At 37.2% G+C, this 20,515-nt stretch overlaps 1 protein-coding gene across 6 annotated transcripts; it reads left to right on the forward strand.

Moving 5' to 3' along the window:
* Positions 1 to 352: 352 nt before the first annotated feature.
* LOC306800015 (uncharacterized protein) lies at positions 353 to 19,005 on the forward strand. 6 transcript variants are annotated; one of them, XM_079301771.1, is made up of 19 exons: positions 353 to 600; positions 1,191 to 1,268; positions 2,129 to 2,197; positions 2,657 to 2,687; positions 3,670 to 3,729; positions 4,248 to 4,307; positions 4,629 to 4,709; positions 5,395 to 5,531; positions 7,324 to 7,446; positions 8,881 to 8,923; positions 9,802 to 9,912; positions 10,270 to 10,384; positions 12,372 to 12,417; positions 12,717 to 12,776; positions 14,332 to 14,439; positions 15,277 to 15,373; positions 16,372 to 16,569; positions 17,376 to 17,459; positions 18,504 to 19,005. In XM_079301771.1, the coding sequence occupies exons 2-18, from the start codon at positions 1,218 to 1,220 to the stop codon at positions 17,453 to 17,455; spliced, it is 1,470 nt and encodes a 489-aa protein (XP_079157897.1). In that variant the 5' UTR covers positions 353 to 600; positions 1,191 to 1,217; the 3' UTR covers positions 17,456 to 17,459; positions 18,504 to 19,005. The 6 variants fall into 6 exon arrangements, with proteins under 6 accessions (XP_079157897.1, XP_079157894.1, XP_079157893.1 ...); XM_079301768.1 differs by having other exon boundaries at positions 383 to 600; positions 17,376 to 19,005; XM_079301767.1 differs by having other exon boundaries at positions 448 to 609; positions 17,376 to 19,005.
* Positions 19,006 to 20,515: the final 1,510 nt, after the last annotated feature.

Here is a 20,515-nt window from a genome sequence, read left to right on the forward strand (position 1 = left end):
ACGCCGCCGTGCCGCGGGGACACCGGGCCGGGCGATCCCGCCCGAGGTGCGGCGGCGCAGCGGGGGTGCGGCCGCGGGGAAACGAGCGCGTGTGCGTGTTTGTGGGTGTGCTGTGGGGAGCGGCGAGCGAACACCCCGCGGCCGCCAGGAAGGGGTGAGCAGCCCCGCCGGCACCGGGCGTTGCCGGGACCTACGTCCCTAGGGCGGTGTGCCCACCGGCATCCCTATGGCGGGGCGCGGGAGCGGAGCGGGATGGGGAATCCCCGGCCCGGTGCGGCGGGAGCGGACCCAGCTCGGGCTTTACCTCCGACAGCGCCCGACGCGCCTGCGCGCCAGCGCCCCCAGCGGCGGCCGCGGGAAGCGAAGGCGGAGGGTGCGCGCCCCGGGCCCGCCTCCGCCCCTCCCGCCGGTGCCGAGCCGCCGGCCCGCGGTACCGCGCCGCGCCGTGCCGTGCCCTGCCGTGCCCGGGCTCCCGCCGCCCTCCCGCGCCTCCTCCCGCGCCGCCTCCCGCCCGCAGGTCCGGTGGCAGGTGCCGGTGCGGCAGCGGGGAGCGCCCGCAGCTCCTCCGGGCTCTGGAGCTGCCGCAGCCGGCCCGCCGCGGTGAGTTGTGTGCAGCGGCGGAACGGCGGGATCTGTGTCCCTGTCAATCCCGGCGGGGCTGGAAGCGTCGGGAAGGGCGCTCTCCCGCGTGGTGCCGCTCTTGGCGTGCGGCTTGGAGCCTCGGGGCCTCCCTGCTTCCCTTCCTTCAGTCCTTTGCTTCCCTCCCTCCTTCCTTCCCTCCTCCTCGTTTCGCCGCCGCGGTCCCGGTGGGAGCGTGTCCCTCCTGTTCCCGCTGTGTGTGTCATCTGTCCCGGCCCATGCGCGCTCTCCTATCCCGGGAAAGAAGGGGGAAGCTTGAAATGGTCCGGATTAGTTTTTGTTTCCTTAGTTTCTGCTCTGCGTAATCTTCTGGTGACGTTAATGTTTCCCTAGGGAAGCTCGCAGAGAACAGTTTTTTCTTCCCATGCTGCTGTTTTCCTCTCGAGTTGAAAATAGGATCAATAGCCTGGAAATTTAAAGGTTGAGTATAACTCAAGGCGAGGCATAAATTAAAGATGGAATGTGCCCAACGCTCATATAGGCAAAACAAGAATGTAAATAATTTTGTGAAGCTAAAACAACAGTTTGCCATCTTTCTGCTGTTTTCCTAGAGTTTTTTTATCATCTAAAGACTGAATATGGACCCTGAAAATGAAACAAAGAAGCAAGTAAATCCCTTTTACTGCAATGTAAGTATTACTTACCGAAACTTGTAACTAATACTAAGTGATTTTGGTGGAACAAAGTTGTACTCAACCGAGTGTGAACGTTTTTTTTTTTTCCTCTTGAGCAAGCTTGATAAATAATACTGGAGCTGAACTTATTTTGGTGATTTTGTCTTGTTTCACTTGGATGTGTGTTAAGAATTGCTTATTAAAATGAATAATATTATGTTTCTAAAGAGAGGCATTCTTTTTAAAAATAGATTATTAAATGTAGCTCCTGTTCAGAACAATCAGAAAAATCCTGATTTCTCTGGTTGTCGGGTTTATTGCTGTTTTTTTAAAGCACACTGGGATTTTTAGAGGAGAAGAAAATAGTTGGGTTGCTGCTGTTCATTCATGTGAATTTAAGCCCAGTCTGCTCCTGTTCTGAACTGGCCCAGGTATTAAACAGCTGTGATGGGGAAGTTTTCTAAAGGGAGCGAGCAGGCCCCGAAGTGCTCAGAGAAAGTGTCAGGCAGGTGCCCTGGCTTGTCACAATTATGCCATGCCTGTGGCTCACCCATCCTCTAGAGTGTGAGAAGGTCTTGGATCTGTCTTATCCACTCGTGCCTGCACAGAAAGTGTTATGGGATCACTGCAGAGTTTTGGAGCATCTGAAATTCTTATGTGATGTGGAGGCTGTGGCTCATTCCACTGTGTTTTGGTGGTCTTGAAGCCTTATAAAATTCAGTTTTAGGAGGCTGCTCTAGTTTGTCTTTGAAGTAGTAGTATTTTTGTCGAATTTAACCTGTCCCATCAGTTTGATAGTAGATCTATTTGATAACAGTGGTATTTTATTTCTCCTGGTCTGTATGCAATGATCAAAATACTTCTCTTTAATCTAGATTTGCAAAATCTGGTGTTCTTCTGCATTAAACTTGCAGACTCACTTCCTTGGAACAAAACACAAGACGGTAAGATCAGCTTTTGAATGCACTTTTTGTCTGATTTTACCAATTTATTTAGCAATAGATTATGGGATTTGAAATCTAGTTTTTGGTGTGGTGTTGAAACATACAATTTCAGACATTTAACTAGTTTTGCTAATTTACTGGCTTTCCTACTGTGATAAAGTAGAACTTGGTTTTGTACATTAGTCCTGCCAGAAAATGTTACAACTTTGTCTAGTAAAGACAATACATGAGAATACATGGCTGTTAATAAAGGAAGAATGGAATTACTTAAATCATAGACAATATCCAGAAGATAAAGGGATGTTTCTCTTTTTTCATTTTCAAGCAATTGTTCACTGGAGATAGTCTATGCTCTTGGTATTAATCTAACTTACTTTACATATAATGAAAGCTTTGCATTGATGTTTTTTGACTCTTACGTGGCTTTCTTCTTTGTTGGTTGATAACTTGGTAATTTAGATTGAAGAAGCATTGAAAGTTCATGGCATGGGTAAGTGCAAGATTTTTTGCTTCCTGCATCTTTCTCCCCACCCCAATGTAGTTGTTTATGAAACAAATGAGAAAAACACTTTCTCAAGATTTGTGCTTTTTTAGTGATATAACTGCCTATTCAATCAGTAATGTGAGCAAGAGGTATGCAAAGTTAACAAGCTAGAATACTAAAAAATCACCTACATTACATTTTTGAGAAACCCTAAAGAATTCAAGACATTAGAGACCTTCAAAATTTGAAATATAATTTAAAAATGTGTGCTTCTTGAAACATGTAGAAATAACTTTATATTTGTTTTTGAAAAGGGGTTGATTTGCTTTGCTGATTAAGATATTTTTAATACTTTTAATAGGTTTAATAAATCATTAAACCTTCCCTGGGTCTTGATGACCTGATCTAGTTCCAGAAGAAGTGAAGGTCTAACTACATTTGCAATTGTTCTCCTGATTTGGTTTCATGATGCACCAAAATGCTCTTTTTTTGGACTGCTAAAGAGATTTAAGTGATGAAATATTGAGCAGCTGTATGCTGCTGAAACAAATGTCCTGAAAATCTTGGATGCCCTGAGATGTTTAGAGACATTGAGCTTGATTGATCTTCCTCTCTGCCTGCTTCATTGAATTACCCGACATTAAATAATTGTTGTTGTTTGCTGTGAATGTTTTTTGTGCATCTTTTGGAGCATGGTGCTAATGACACCAAGGTCATGGGTACAGGACTCGATTGTTGTGGGTCCTTTCCAACTCAGAACAGTCTGTGAATCTGTGAAAAAAAAATCTCTTATCACATTCAAACCTTAACTTAAACATAGCTTAGTTTTCTCATGTCAACAGAAGCTCAAAGAGTTTTTTTAAAGTACTTAATCAGTTATTTTACCAAGTTATTCTTTATGTTAACAATTTTATTTCCACTTCTGTGGGACTTTAGTTTTGTTTTGTTTTCTTCTTTGTTTGGTTTTTGTTTTTTTTTTTTTTTTTAGTTAAAACCGACAGTTCCTTAGAGAAGAAATTGAACACACTTGTGAATCTTCCTGATTTTGGTAAGAATGTTTAATGCCTCTCCCTCTACCCCCCAAAAAAACCAAAAAGTGGAAGAAATAAAAAAAAGTTGAGGTACAATATTACAAGTGAGGTCCAGATCTTAGCAGGTCACTGGAAGTTCATTTCTGTTCATTGTATTTTTCAGTCTGCAGTAATGTTTTGTAATAATACTTAATTTTTGCAACAGAAATGCTATAAAAGGAGTGGAAATAAGTTTGAGAGGGGATAATGTTTTCTAATAACTGACTTAATTTGTGATGTGGGACTATGTATGAGCAGGGACTTGTACAGGACTTGATGTTCCTTGTGGGTCCCTTCCAACTCAAAATGGTCTATAAATCTGTGAAAAAAAATCTTTTAGCATATTCAAAACTAAACATAACTTAGTTTTTTCATATCAACAAAAGTGCAGAGTTTTTTTGAAAGTAGTCAGTTATTTTTCCAAATTGCTCTTTCAATTGCACTAACAATTTTATTTCCACTTCTTTTGGATTCTTTTATTTTCTTCTTTTTCTAGTTAAAACAGAAAGTTGCTTAGGGAAGAAAGTGAAAACACCTGCAAAACTTCCTGATTTTGGTAAGAATGCTTAATGCCTCTCCCCACACCTCCCTGAAAAAAAAAAAGTGAAAGAAATAAAAAAATGTTGAAGTACAACATTACAAGTGATGTCCACATCTTAGCATTCTCATTGAGAATTCATTTCTGATCATTGTATTTTCAATCTGCAGTAATATTTTGTAATAATACTTATTTTTTTTCCGACTCAAATGCTTTAAAAAGAGTGAAAATAAGATGGGGGGGGATAATGTTTTATAACAAATTAATTTATTTGACTTAATTTGTGATGTGGGACCATGTATGAGCAGGGATTCACTTGTATATATGAATTTCTTACAGTGCCTCTTGAGCCAGAGAAGCTTCATGGACGGACATTGGAAGAGCAGCTTAATACATGTAAAGATTCAGAACCTGCACTTGGTGAGGGCATTTAATACTGTAATTGTTTGGTTTTGTGATGTTTACCTTTAAAGAGTACAGATCAGTTTTCTAAAATGTGAAATTAGGTAATATGTAACAAAATCTTCTTGTGGTTACAGCAAGTGCCCAATAGTATGGTATGGAAGTGCCAGATTGTAGTGACAAAATCGTTGGATTTGGTCTGGAACATATTTGGTTGGATATTTCATGCTGACAATATTCTCTAGAAACAATCTAAAGTGATATGACAGAAATGAACTTTAACTTAAAAGATCAGTGTGGCTCTTTGCAATTTAACTACCCATCCAGCATAGGGGAGATAGGAGTTGACAGAAAAAACAAGTAGAGACATATATTAAAATACATTTCCTTCTAAATAGTTAAAAAACAATTGTTGCTATTATTTTTTAGGATTTTTTTTTAAATTTTTGAGTGGTAAACATAAGACATCCTAAACACATCAGTTTTATACCTTTGATGTTCAAAAAGTCTAGATACCCAAAATTTAAAATATCTGATGGTTCTAGAAATCTTCATTGATGTACTTGACATACAGTAGTAATCTTTACCTCATATGTCAGTGCTTTAAGATAAGTTCTTTTGCAACCAGCACTTACGATTTGTTCCAGCAAAAATCAAATTTCCTAAGTTGTTTGATTTTTTTTTTTTTTTTTTTTTGATACAGGACTTGAATACATAATAGAATACCGAACAAATGACAATGTTCCTATTCTCTATGAATGTCAACTCTGCTACTTTAAAACAGGACTGAGTAACATGTTCATGCATGTTTGTGGTTCCAAGCACAGACTGGCATACTTGGTAAGTTCTTGTGTTTGTTTGTTTGTTTGTTTGTTTGTTTTAATGTAATGATTTAAGGAGAGAATTTCTTAGTCATATTTTGATTAAAAAATAATCAAAATTAAGGTTTTACATAAGCTGTTGTGGAAATCTTTGTATTGCAGTCGTGCAACTGTGATGAATAGACTTAAAATTCCTCTCAGTAATATGTAAGTCTGTCCATTGCTTGACACAGAGTTTAATTTATTCTGTTTTGGTTGACCAGTTATGAAATCTGTAGCTAAAATGGACTAGAAATACATGTTTCACTGATTTTTGTATTATATAAAAGAATGGGATCAATGAAGGAACTATTCCATCTTTCAGAAGCAACATATTTTTAAATGAACATGATACATATTAGATAAGTGATTGGTATTAGATATTCAGATACTGTGACTTAGAATGAGGGGAGGGATAACCCAACTCCTGTTCTATTTTGAGGCTAGACAGGACATGTCTGTTCTGTTGCTTGTTTTATGACAAAGCTCTTGAGGTTGATGTCAACTCACAAATATTCAAGCACATTATCATTTTCAATATGTTTAGAGAAATGAGGCTCTCCCAGTCTTTGAAGGTGTACTTGAATATATTGGCTTAGGATTAGCTTTAACAAAACTGAGAAAGCAATATGCTGAGAAGTATTTTGATACTTCCCATAAAACTCTCTCAAAATTGGAGTTACATTCAATATATCTTAAAGTCATAGATAGCTGAGTTCACGTGGTATTTTGGGGCAGCTTTAGGCCTGATGTTGGATGTACTGCTATGAATCTGCAGAGATGTTTTCATAAATGCCATGCTGTTTCTGGTCATTAATTCAGATATACATGCTGAGTTTTGATGTTCTCAGCTATTTCATTTCTTGCTTACTTGAAACTGTTTCCTGCAATTCTGAATCTTACACTTGTTAACTGCTTTTCTGCTAAATTCTTAAATACTATACAAATACAATAATTAGTGAAGGATAACTTTTCAATCATGCACCTGAGCTGGATTAACCCTAGGTAGTGGAAAAGGCAGGAGACTAAATGACTGGAATTTTCTCTGCTGAAAAAGGAGCCTGGAGGTCCTGGTGGATAACAAGCTCAAGATAAGTAGTGTACCCTGGTGTCAGTGAAGGCTAGCAGCAAGCTGGGCTCTACTAACAAGGGTACAGCCACTAGATCAAAGGAAGTGATTATTCCCCTGTTCTTGGTCCTTGCTAGGCCATATCCAGGGTATTGTGCTCAGTTTTGTGCTGTTGCAGAAAGGAAGCTATTTATGAAATTGAGCTAGTCCAGTGGAGAGCTGCCAAGACAGTCAGGGTGCTGAAGCACACTTGTACTGTGAAGAGAAGTTAAGGTAATTTGGTTTCTTCTGGCTGAAGAAGTGTCAGAGGGATCTAACAGTAACCCTCCACTACTTCAGAGGAAGTTATTAAGAAGGCAGAACCAGACCCTTTTTGGAGCTTCTTGGCAGGAACATAAATTTAAGCAGGGGATTTTCCTACTTGACATGAAGTTTTTCATGTGAGGGCCAGTGAAAGGGAGAAATCTCTCTCTCCAAAGTTTTTAGACCCAAGCAGTCAAAGCCTGGTGCAACCAGTTCAGCATTCAATGTCAACACAGTCTTGAGCTGAAGATTTGGCTTCAGTTCCCTAAATTACTCTGTGCATAACCATTCTAATAAGTTTTACTGTGTATATGTAGAAATTGATTTATCTCCTATGATTATTAACAGTGGTAGATCTGGAAGGAGTTGTGTGACTTAAAGACCTGATTTTATTTTCTAGAGACAACATTATCCAGAGATAGCACAATCTGATGAAGTTAAGTGTAAAGGCTCTGAACTGAATAGAAAAGTTAGGCAAATTGGATTAACAATTGAGAAGAAAGAAGGAAGAAAACAAATACAGGTACATTTCTCTTAAGAATTCCAGAAGCTTTATATTTAATAAAGAAAAAAAGAATGTAATTTCTGTTATGGTGGGCAGATTTGCTTTGGAAGGTAGGAAAGTGTTGCTTTTTAAAATTTTGTTACAGGTGTTTTTTGTCATTTTAGTAATTCTTCCAAAATTATTCTGGACAAAATTTCCCTGAATGCACAAATAACACAAAATATATATACTAATATTTAATCAGTTTTTATCTCTGTGTGGTTGTAAAATAAGTTGTATCTTTGTTGCTAGGAAACTGCCTTTATAACTTTTCTGAATAGTTTCTGTTTTGTAAACAGCTCCTGGCAATTCTCAGGGGAGCTAGGTAAAATTTCTGATAGTACAGATGGAAGTGTGGGAATTTTCATGTTGACAGGAGATTATCAGCAGTGCTATGGGATCACAGAAGGGCCATAAGCTTAAAATCTTAGGGAGCTGCACCCTAAGAAACATATTCTTGTGGAGATACCATCATATTGCTCTCTGTTGATACTTACACTGCAGTATTATTTATAATACCTTTATGTGGACAGGATATTGGTGAAGTTTCTTCTTGAGGTGCATCTTACCACCAGTTGCCCACTGTGGTACACGTTATTTTTGTTTTCTCCATCAATTTCAATTTCTGTCAGCAGTGTTTCTTGATAAGATGCCTTGCTAATACTACATAATGTGCACAGATATCTCCTTCCAAAGTAGAGTTCTTATGTTAAAGCTGGCAGTGCCCTGGCCATCTGAAAAAAGGCCTGTATTTTTTTCTGTGTGATACTGTCACACTTAGGCTCAAGGATTAGAGCCTGGTTTATTCCTAGCCTATTCTGATAAAAAACAAGTTTGGGAATTTTGTAAGACAGAGTCAAGAATGAATGCTGTAGCAGCAGAGATTTCAGATGATCAAATCCATTCTGTCTGCATATCCTTCATTTTTAACCTCTGCTTAAAAAGAAAAGCAGCTGTTGGCAACAACTTTTTCATTTGACCCACTTAAAATTCTTTTTGACTTGAGACTGTTTATTTTACTCAAGATTTATGTTCATGGATATGGAAATACTTACTTCCATCTATATTTTGTAGACCTTTTTTTTTTTTTCCCTAGGTAGTTTATTACATCCATAGTAATCCATTCTTAATTTAAGGAACTTTCAAACAAAGTGTATGTAACATGGTTTAATTTTACTGCTGTATCTCCTGAAACCAGCTATTTAATTTTCTTTTTTTTTTAAGCTCTAGAAGAAATTTATTTGTGGTAAATAAATGTCCAGGTAACTAACTTACTGACTTTTTGAATATCCATTAAAGGATTTACACACGTTTTACACTACTGGTCCTAAAAAAAAAAAAAAATTAATGCTGATGAAATATCTATGAAATAATTTTATCCACAAAATAACCATATATGGGTTTTATTTTTAGGTTGTTACAAGTGCTCGAACAGTGAGAAGGAAATGGCAAGAATGTAAGTGTGATCAGTGGGGTGCAAATTGCCCAGGGTAGTCTCTGAAGTGCCAGATACTCACCAGCATTTTGGTGAACTGGACAAAAGGAGCAGGTTGGGGCTCTATGCTAGTAGTTAATTTGCAGTACAGAAAGCCACACAAAATTCTTAAAGCACAGTTATAGCTCTTACCTCTGGAAGAAAATTTTTTTACTAGCCATTGATACTCAGAAAAATGTAGGAATGTGGTATCTGTGAGATTCCCTCACTCAGTTTAGTGTTCTAAAACTCATTGTAGTACAATGTTGTCCAAATGGATGGACAGTATGACTGAATGCCACTTGAGGAAATTGCTAAACTTTGCTATGATTCACATTGCCTGAAAATAAAGATTTGAATTAAAACTAATGTACTTAACATATATTAGCATGAAAATGGTACCATAAAATAGCTCAGTAGAAATAATGAAGTCATCTAAATTAGCAGTGTTGTACTCCAAAGAGGAAAAATAGCCATTTTGAATCTAGGAAAGTGGTCTGAAATAAGTTGTGACCTATTCAAATTAGATTTCTGGACTGTAACCTGTTGGTTAATGTGTCTTACTTTGCATGTGACTTGGTGGCATTCTACTACATTTATAGTATTTACATATTTTAGAAAATGCAGGCATGTAATTATAACCAGGGTATAAAATACTTTAAACTTTGTTGCTGATCATATTTTACATGCTGTCACATCATAAATATGAAATAAAATTGTTATAAAATTATAAAATTATTCTTGGTGTTTGTAAGTACTACTGCATAGAAACAGAACTAGGTGAAATTGAAGTGCAGCACTAGAACCCCCCTCTATCAAGATAATGTCCATTGTGCTACATTTCAAGCATGTTTGTTTAGCTCTTGCAGAGGATAGCCCTTCAAATGCTAAAGTTCAGCATGTGGATGTGCCCCCTAATAATGCAGAAAAAACAGATGATGAAGATGAGAAACTGACAGACCCTACTCAAAGTAAGAGGAAAAATTATTTCATGAATGTTTTGGGTTTTTTGACCAGTGTATGAATTATTTACTACTGCATGTGCCTGTTTGTGGCTTCCACAGCTGAGTTATAGAGGTGAATTTGCAGAGTTGTGTGGATGGCCTTGGGGTTTGTGGCAATGGAAGAAATAATCCCTGTGTTTGGGAAAAAAACATTCTACTTCTACAGATGTTTTAGGTTCAATTTTTATTTTACTTGTTCAGAAGATACTTTTCTTCCACTTTTAGGTTTTATTGACGTTGTCTTCAGAAGTATTCTTTGTTTAGAATATTTTTAAAACTAAAACACTTGGAAAACATTATTTAATACATTTTTTATTGATTTAGATGAAAATAATGTTCAGGAGGAGAATGAAGAAAGGCAGGAAGAACAGGCAAAACCAGATGAACAGGTTGAACCTAATAATGTTATTGAAAGCAGTGAAGACAATAACTCAGAAAGGTAAAAGAAAAAAAATCACCACCTTCAAATCCATTTAACTTAAAGGAAAATGTTGTACATGACAATTGTCTGTATTGGATTTGCATAGTAAAATCTGTGTCTTCTGAAGTTGTGCTCAGCTGTAAACTTCTGTCTTCAACAGGAAACCTGGTCTGTGTGAAGTAACCTCAGACTTTGCTTTGGATGCAGCTGACTTTTGTATTTAACTATTATCCTTAAAGTATAGTTGCTCAAAATGTTAAAAAAGAATGTTTCCTCATATTTTAAAACTGCCTCTTTTACAGGTTCATGTCAGATAGTTAGGGTGGTTTTTTTCCAACTGATTTTAGAAGGGAAAGACAATCAGTAATAGTTGAAACAGGGTTCCTTCTTTACAGTTTCTGTGGAGGAACAATCAGTGTTTCAAAGGAACAGCTGTGTTCTAAACTGGTGACACTGTGCTTGTTGCTTGTGAGCATCTTATTAGTAACAGAGTTGTGAGTTGAGTAGCTGTCAGTCTTTGTGTGAGGAGGACATCTCCAGCATTGGTCATCCTTGTGCAGCACCAGCAGCCACAGGAGGCCAATTGGTAAGGGATATGCAGGCATCAATCCAAACACAGAACTTTTGTTCCAATTATTTGGTTAGTTGTTTTTTTTCTTAATGGCATTCCTTAGGAATGTGTTCTCACTTTAAACCAGTAAAATATCTCCCAGACATGGAGGGCTAATGCCTTTTGCTTGCTTATTGTTAAAGGAAAAATTTTCATGTTCCCGAAGTAAATTTTTTCAGACTTGCCTCTGTGGAGCTACCATTATGGAAATCATCAGTTGAAGCCAGACTCAAATCCAGGTTTATGGATCTTTGTGTTTACTTATTGGCTATCAAATAGCTAACAGTTCTGAATCTGAACTAGTTCATGGAAACAAGAATAGGAAACGAGTAAAAGCTCAGCTATCCACATCTGGAGATGCTGAGGTCTATTTCTGCCTGGAACTGATCTTCATTGTGCTGGCTGGTAGTTTTAAATTTTAAGAACAACTTCCTTTGGAATATCACCTAATGTTTTTCTTTTAATCTGGTTCAGATGGATTCTGGGTGATTATTAGCAGCCTGGTGAGAGACTGACTTGGAAGTTAATTACTAAATTAGGACTTCAGCTTGTTCCTTTACTATTTGTTTTTGTGAGACTACTGAGAAGATATGAACTCAGTATGTAGTGTCTTAAAAGAATTAAGATCAGATCCTCAGTGACAGTTTGTTTTCACTTAAAGATTCTGCAATGTCTATCTGAGAATTTCTATGACTCGTTATTTCTCTGTAATTAAGTTTCTGAACTGTCATCTGAAGTTGTAAATTGTTTTATCATCGTCTTCTTTTACTAAACTTTTGATTCCTCAGAAACATTTCAAGGCAGAAGAGTGCTTAGGCTTGGCAGTCATATGGTTTTGGTTAATTTGAGAAACACCCAGCCACTCTCAGCCCTGGTGCCTGGGCTTGCAAAGGCATGGAATGTACCTGTAGTAGTTGTAATGGCAGAACAGCACAAATATGTCCCAGGATTGTTTAGCCATATGAATATTTTTATGTCCATTATTTGTGTGACTGCATTGTAAAACAGTAATTTTTAATAGCTGAATTTTTAAAAGGCAAGTTCATGGAGTTCTGATACAAATCCAGTTGTAACTAGGAGCCTTGTCTTGCTTCAATATGTACAAAAATCTTACAGCAATTGCCACCAATGTCAAGCTTTTTTATTAACTCTGGATTTTAGAGTTTATATGCTAGATAATCACACTAAATAAAAACCCAAACTGCATAAATAATTTTTATGCTGATCTGGGACGACTGGGTTTTCTCTGAGGAAATAATGTGACCTTTCTTTCAGAGTGTGTCAGAACTACTATAGTAGTAGTGTGTCAGGAATTTAAACTGATTATCAGTTATTGGCTGGCTATACATTTTTGCTGGATTAGCCAACTGAATGTTTTATTTATTCTGTTTTAAGGTGTGAGACCAATAAACAATCAGAGGAAGAAAATAAGGAAGCTGAGGTGAATACTTTTTATGTTAATGGGTTACTCCAGTTTCCAAATAGTTGGGGAAATAATTAATATATGATTGGCAATGGTGTTTCCTTACTGAAATTAATATTATTCACAATAATTTAGCTACGAAGTTACCAAGACAAAACTATTAACAGAAGTTTTTTCCTACTTTGTTATGAAAATCTATGTACACATTTCATAACAGCACAAACAATTTGAATTTTAGAGTGACCATAATTACTATTGTTTATTTGTATTTACTAGATATAATAGATCTCAGGACCTCTTTCTTTGTATGTTAACAGCAAGAATTTACAGCAAATCCTGAAGAATTCACTAGTCAAGAAGAACTATTGGATTATTTGGTGAGTGTTAAATCTTAGCTTGTAAGATAAGTTTTGAAAAAAAAAAAAAATTAAAAACTAAAACCAGAAATCACTGGTTTGCTAAGTCCACAAAGTAACAAGTAATGAAAGGCAGAATGTAGGCAGTCTGGTATCTAACAGATTACCATTTTTCCAGAAGGCAGGATTCAGAATAAAATGAATGTCACTGAATTTATAATATGTCTATTAATTTTCAACTTTCTAGACATTGTTTTTGCCAAAGTATTGGTTTATTGTCAGAGGAATTATCTGCATTGAAAATTCATTCTTTTCAACTATATCTTTGCTTCACTCCTTAGCTACATGTTTAGATAATGTGACCTTTTAAAACCTTTTTTCTCCTTTGTTTCTATAACTGGTCTGTAATTTTCAAATGAGGAATTGGGAAAGATGTAATTCAGTAATGAAAATAAGCAGAATGAAGACAAATATCAGAGATACATAAAAAGGAAAGGAGGGATTTTCAAGAAATAAAATGCAAGTTGTGCATTTAAAATGGGGCTTCACCCCCACCCTGGCTCAGTGTCAGAACAATAGAATTCTGTTCAGTTGTTGAAAAGTAATTTTACAGGTATCATTTTTGTACTTAATGTTCATATTCTGTAAAGCTGTCCAATAATTATCCATACTATATTTCTTTTATTACTGCATAGCAAAGCTTTCCTTGCTACAATTTAGTCTTCTTTTTCTACTAGCTTTTGACAAGATCTTCATTAAATATGACTTGTGCAAAACAGGAGACAGAAATTCTATTATTGTTAAAAATGTAATACAATCCCTGTTACACCGTCTCATATGAACTTAATGCTAAGTTTTTATTTTCCACTGTCTGGTGTGTTTAAAGGTGTTTGTTTCCAATCCAGCAGACTTTGATCTGTTAGACACATCTGGAGTTCTGTTACTTTGTCCTCAATAAAGTGTTTTCAGCAGAACTTTCTTGGTGTAGACAAGAGGGTGACACATGTAGCCCTCTCTGTGAGTGCTGTTGGTGCTAGAGCTTGCTTCTCTAGTAGAGCTTCACAGCTTCAAGACTGCTTTTTCCTCAGACTTTTAGGGGAAAAGAAGGTTAATGTAAGGCAAGGCAGCATGTAATTTCAAATTCAATAGCATTCTTTTTGCTACATTCTGGAGAAATAGGTTATGACTATATTGCCTCAGGGAAAGTAAACACATTCATTTGTATGCAGGCATCTTTGCAAGAGATCAAAATACTTAAGGAAAAACGTTATCTTCCATATATTCCCAGGCATATTTTTGTGTTACTCCTTTTCAAATGATTGTGTTGGGTAGCTGCATCTTCCTTCTCTTAGGATTCTCTTCCATCTTCCTCCCCCCATTTATTGGATTAAAAATAAAAACTGTATTTGCTTTGTAATTCCATGCAAGTCTGGCAGAAGGGTAGAGACACAGAGAAAACGAGGTTCCTGCAGGTTTGTTTATAAATTTTGATACTTCCGTTTTTCTGAGGAAAAATGTTTTATGGTGGGTTGTTTTGTTTCTTTTCTTTTTTTTTTGTTTTTTTTTTTTTTCCCAGCAAAGTTTTGAGATACTGAATGAAGATGATGCTTCATTTATCCTGAAAGTTACACAGACTCTCACAAGTGCACTGGTGGAATATCGTCAGCAGGCTGCATCAAACAAAGTAATTCAGATTTAGCTTTGGTTTTGTTCTACAAACCTGTAGATTCCTGTGATTGTGTGTTTTTATTATTATAGATAAGTATAAATATATTTATATAAATAATATTTGATACCTACAATAAAACAAAAAATGCTGCGGAGACTGTATTATAAGTTTTTCTCATTAAATGCATAAATGTTGGTAGCAATGACAGGGTAAAATTTTAACTTTTCTGTTGTTGTTAATAGAAACTAAAAAAGCTGTCACTTTTTTCCCATGCTTTTCCTTACATCTAAGTTTTTCTGCTACTTTTGGTTTTAATTCTAACTTAAGCTTTTCTCATCTCTACTGACTTGCCTAACATTCCTATTCTGTATATCCCATTTCTGTTCCCAGGCTTTATTCACCATGCAGTTACACAAGTGACATGAAATTTTTTTCTTACACAACTTCTTGTCCTACTCTTTGGACTATTCTTTCTGAGGTCTCATTCTTCTTCCATTATTAGAAACCCAGTTTTCCCCCTCTCTGCTATTACTTGTGACTGATTTATCTTTACATAGGCAGTACATATGGAGGTGTTTAAAGTACTTTTCTGAGGCTGCTGACATGTTACAAAACAATAAAGTTATCAAGTTCTAAATGAAATAACTCCTAACCTACAAGATACAGAGAGATATGATGGGCAGTGTATACATAGAAGTTGTTAGCACTATGATTTGCAAAGAAATACTTGATTTTTCAGATTTGGTAGCAGAAATCTTTTATTATGCTTATGATCATTCAAAATGTAGTAGCTCATTTTTCCAAGACGTTGTCCTGATGAGATTTTAATTTTTTTTTTTTATTTAAACTTAGATGCATTTGGATGCTGGATATAATGGAGAAGCAGCACTAGAATATTCCACAGAACAGCCTGGCCAGACTTCAGCAGATATTACTGTCTCTGACACTGGTAATGTTGGCTTTGCAGTCTTTAATATGGTTCAATCTTAACACTGAACCTTGCATAAATGATGGTAAGCCTTTCTTCCTGCTTTTCTAAAAGCAGTGCTTAAGAGCAGAATAAAGCCAGAGTCAAGGAGCATAAATGAATAGCTTTTTCCCCCATCCTCTACTAATATTAGGAAGAGAAGACTATTAAAATCTAAAGATCCTGAAACTGTAGGATTTGGGGAGAAATTGAGTTAGCAGCAACTCTGACTTTCCTGTATTCAAAGGCAAATGTTTCTAAGGAGACTTTCAAAGTCTCTTTGGCTTTTTTTTTTCCTCCAGTATTTTTTTCCCTTCTTGATGAAGGAGATGTTTCCTGCACATTTAGTCAAGTCAAGATGTTAGTAGAAAGTTATGTGGTAGAGGATGGATAATTCTCTTTAATACCTGAATACTCCAGCTGCTTGGCCTCAGTACTTCTGTCTAACTTTTTAAAATAATCCTGGATTTCTTGGAGGTAATTTTCTTCTGATAGAAAGAAATAGCTGTTTTTCTTAAACCTAGGAAATACAATCCTATGCTTGGAAAGGCAAGATACCCAGAATACTAGTGAAGCTATTTTGTGGGATCTTTTTTTTTTTTTTTTTTCCTGTATGGCGTCAATTTTCTAGTTTTTCTATAAAGTTTAGCTCTTGAAAACCTCAATTTTTACAATGGTAATAGTAAAAATTGCAGGGACTTTGAATATATGAGATTTGAAACTTTTATTCCCTTTTTGTAAGTGTAATGGAAATAGCTTTCACCTACCTCCCCACCCTTGTTTCTCCAGGATTTTCTGTAACTGGAAAGCCTTCTTGACTCTCAGTGGTTTGAAAATGTAGCAAAGTCAGATGATAACCACACCAGCAATGCTGCTATGCCAGACTGGAAATGCTTGTTTTGAAAAGCATTATTTAGAGAAATAAGTAATGAAGACTCTTAAGAATCCTCTTTTACTAAAAAACAGTATTTCCTTTTTAGACTACTCAAGCAGCCAATCAGCTAAGCAGTTCTTACCAGGCAATGAAGATGAATCCCAAAACTTCTCAACAGGCTCTTTGGAAACAGTATATGAGAAGAACATCACGACTGAGTTTTTGAACAGTGTAAGAAATATGAATGCTGAAGAAGTTACTGCTACCCTGCACAAAATAGCAGCATCAAATCCAGCTTTCAGAGGTAATTTGCATGCACATGTACACACATACACATATATAAACATATGCATCACATCATTTATTAGCTCTGTGAAATATTAAGGACTTATATGGGTCGAATTTGAGATATTAAGGAGGGCTGAAGGGAATTCTTTTTTCCCAACCTCTAACTTTTGCAGGATCCAGTTTAGGAATGGTAATTCAGAATAGCTGCCTTCTCATAAAGGCATTAATAATTGCTGTTTGGGTTGTTTTTTTTTTTTAATTCTCTCATTTTTGCATAGCAACATTTACATGATGAGAGACAGTAAACTAAAACCAAGATATTGTTATTAGAAAATTAGAATCTTGTATGTGCTATAAGTGGGAAAATGCTACTTTTGTGAAAACCAGCAGTAAAGAATTTTTTATTTACTAGTTCCTGCAAGAAATGTACTTGCACAGTAACATAGAAATAGTAATGAATCAGAGACAAGTAGTCTCTCTTCTGCCTGCAACTTTCTAATAAGTGCCAGCTATTAAACCTTCCCACATATTCAACCAACTACTGCTCTCTCTTTAGAGCTGTGTACATTTCTAAGCTTCTCAGAGTGTGTTTAGAATCATAAAGGTTAAAAAAGAACATTGAAGATGAGTACAATGTAGGAAAGCTTACAGTTTCCAGGGACATACTGATTGTTCTCAATTAAGGTATTTTTCTTTTAATAAGGAAAGATCCAAAACTCATCTCAATATCTGAATGTTTCAGCATAATTTGTGGTTTTAAGTGAATTTTATTATAAAATTGCTTATTTTCTGGTTTTGTTTGTTTGCTTGTCTTTAACTAAGGAATTGATATACCAAATGTTATAAGGATCCTGACTGAAAGTGGAACTCTGAGGGGACCAAGCAATGGCAGCACACAGTGACATGGTACTTAATAGAGATAATATAGTAATGTTTACTTTCTGTAAGTTTGCTGTTTTACTTCATTTGACCTCAGTGGAGGTATTTTGTTATGTTTAAGTTTTCTACAGTGTTTTTAAAATTAAATTAACAACTTTTTTTTTATATTCTTGTTATTTATTTCTCCATTTAGCTGAAAGTTCTGTATTGGGGAAAGGTTGTAAAGCTCATGTTCATTCTTTCTGTGTTAAAACAGCTTTTTAAAACAGCTAATGTGTTTTCTTCAGTATTATTAAATACTTTACATTGTCAGTCTGATCTTCTTGTTGGTTCTTTTACAAAGAATTATCAGCAGAATGAACTACTGCACTCAGCACTACAAACTCATCCTACAACAAATACTTGGCAGTTATTCCCTGTGGCTGCTGAGACTGACTAAAAAGCATTTGTAATCAAAACCCGTTTCCCATATCAGGTTATGAATAGGTCTCCACATTTTTTTCTTAATAAGATTAAAAGTAATAATAAAAGTCAGTGCTGAAGTGAGAAGTGCCCAGATTACAGCCAATTTAGGGAGCATAGAAGCTTCAGCAGAGTTAGTAGAAATTAGGTATGTTTTGCAAATTTAGAGATAAATCCCAACAGGTGTAACCAGGCTCTGGCTAAGAGGCACTGAGGTGGTGGCAAAAGTATCTTTTGTCTTCTGTACTGCCAGTATGAGTATGAACTAAAAGCTGGGTTATACTGTCCTTTAACATGAACTTTTTTCCAACTAAAGTAGCACTGGTTCTGACTGAATGTACTTGTCTTATTAAATCATGAATGACTTCTACTTTTATAGGAGGGTGAAAAAAAGTTTTAAGTGGTTATAAATTAGTTTGCTTGAGAAAAAATATTTTTTTAAAGTGAGGCTGTGTAATTAAAATTCACTTCCTGCTTGTGATGCTGGGTAGCATTCAGTGGTTCTAATTAAAGCTCCTCAGCTTTGCAGCTGAATACTGGTATAATTTAGACATGCTGGGGCCAGATGGTAAATGAACTTTTTAGTGTTAACTTATTTTTTTTTTTGAGATCTGGATGGAATTTGAGATTCCTCATCCTTGATGGTTTCACATCTTCATACCATGGAATGCAAGATGCAATAAAACTAAGGTAATAAAGAAAGCAGTAACAAAATTTATGAGTTTTACTATATAACCCAAGAAGAAAAACAGTTAATGGACAAATTAAATCACTGTTTTAAAGATACTCTGAGGAATTTCTGAAATGTGTCTAAAACTGTTCTTACCAGAGACAGAGATGGAACCAGAGTTCTTACAGTCCATTTCCTCTGTATAGGAACAGTGTTAATGCCTGCTTAATGAAAGTGAACTTGATCAGTAAAAATTCTGAATTCTGAAAATAAAAGAAGAAACATCTTTTTCCTCTTTATTATCAAGGTGCAGAACCATCTTTGTAATAAAATAATAAAATCAGATTATTCAGCTTTTGTAAATGGCTGTCTCTTGAGACAGCTTCTTTTTCCTCTTACTGTGGAATCATTCCAAATAAAGGTACAATAAAGTTGAAATAACTTGAATTTGAGGTGGATTTTTTTTTTGCTTGGGTGCAGGAGGAGCTTGCTGATAAAGAAAAGACTCCTAGATCTGCAGTACAGTGACATAAAATGGTTGAATGGTGTGCTGCAGAGTGCTGCTGTACCTCTCAAAGACTGGGTAGGAGTCACCAAGTGTATGCTTCTGGAAATGTTTTCAAAGAATACAGTCCAACACAGTCCATTCAGCTGTACAGTGGTTTTTATTTTGCTTTTTTCCTTCTTACCTGGTACAAATAGAGGCTGAAAAAGCATTGTATTATTTTGTTCTTGTGTCCACCTCTGTTTTGTGATGGCTTGTTGTATTCTTATACTAATGGAAAACTGCATATTTATTCCAAAATATATTTTAATGTTTTATTTCTGCCAGTACTGCAACGTAAGGAAAAAAAAAAGGCATTATCTTTACTGATAATATTTAAATAATTTATAATTAAATAATTATATATATATATAATTAAATAATTAAATATTTAAATAATACTGTTGGCTTTTTTAATATTATACTTTTTTGATTTCTCACAATAACAGCGAGGCAGACTTCTGAGGTGACTAGAGAATTAACATAATTAAAAGTCAGGCAATAACAAGAAAAAATAAACCAAGAGAAAATCAATTTTCCATAAAGCTTCATCTAGGTTTTACACATTTTATTGAGATCAGCCTACACTACCCTGGCACATCCTAAGGCTGTGTCCTCTCATCCTGTCGCCGATTGCCTGGGAGAAGAGGCTGACCCACACCTGGCTACTCTCACCGTTCAGGGGATTGTAGGGAGTCATAAAGGTCCCCCTGAGCCTCCTTTTCTCCAGCTGGGTTATTTAACCCAGCTCCCTCAGCTGTGTCTCACAGGACTGGGTGCTGGTTATTATTAATGCTGTCTTGTCTGCTGTGGTGCTGGAGCAGCCGTGCTTCAGGGGGAGTACATCTTCACCGAACCACAGAATAAAACAAGGTGGAAGGGACCTGCAGAAACCATCGAGTTCAGCTTCTGGCCAGCGGTCTGTCCTGCACAGGATACCCCAGGAGTCACCATAAGCCTTGTACAAACATTCCTTGAATTCAGGCTGGTTCTTGGGCTGGGGGAGCCTGTTCCAGTGCCCAAGCACCCTCTGGCTGAGGAAACTTTTTCCATCCAGCCTAAACCTCCCCTGCCGCAACTTCAGACCATTCCCTCGGGTGCTGTCCACTGGTTGCCACAGAAACGGGATCAGTGCCTACCCCTTCTCCTGCCCTGCTATCCCAGCTCTATCCCAGACGAAGCCCGAGTCCCGGCGCTGCGTTCCCGCCGGGCAGGGGACACCGGCGGGCTGTCCCCAGGGCCGCCCCGCCTGCAGGGGGCGCCAGCGCGCGCGCGGCCGCGGCGGAAGCGCGGTTTCCCCAAGCGCGCGGGGCGGGCGCTGGCAGCGCCGCTCACGTGGCGGCCGCTTCCGGGCAGGCGCTCGGCGGGGGCGGAAGCGGGGCTGGCGCTGCCGCGCGCGTGGTTGGT

Source organism: Erithacus rubecula (genome assembly GCF_903797595.1).
Source record: "Erithacus rubecula genome assembly, chromosome: 3".
In the NCBI taxonomy this organism is placed as follows: domain Eukaryota; kingdom Metazoa; phylum Chordata; class Aves; order Passeriformes; family Muscicapidae; genus Erithacus; species Erithacus rubecula.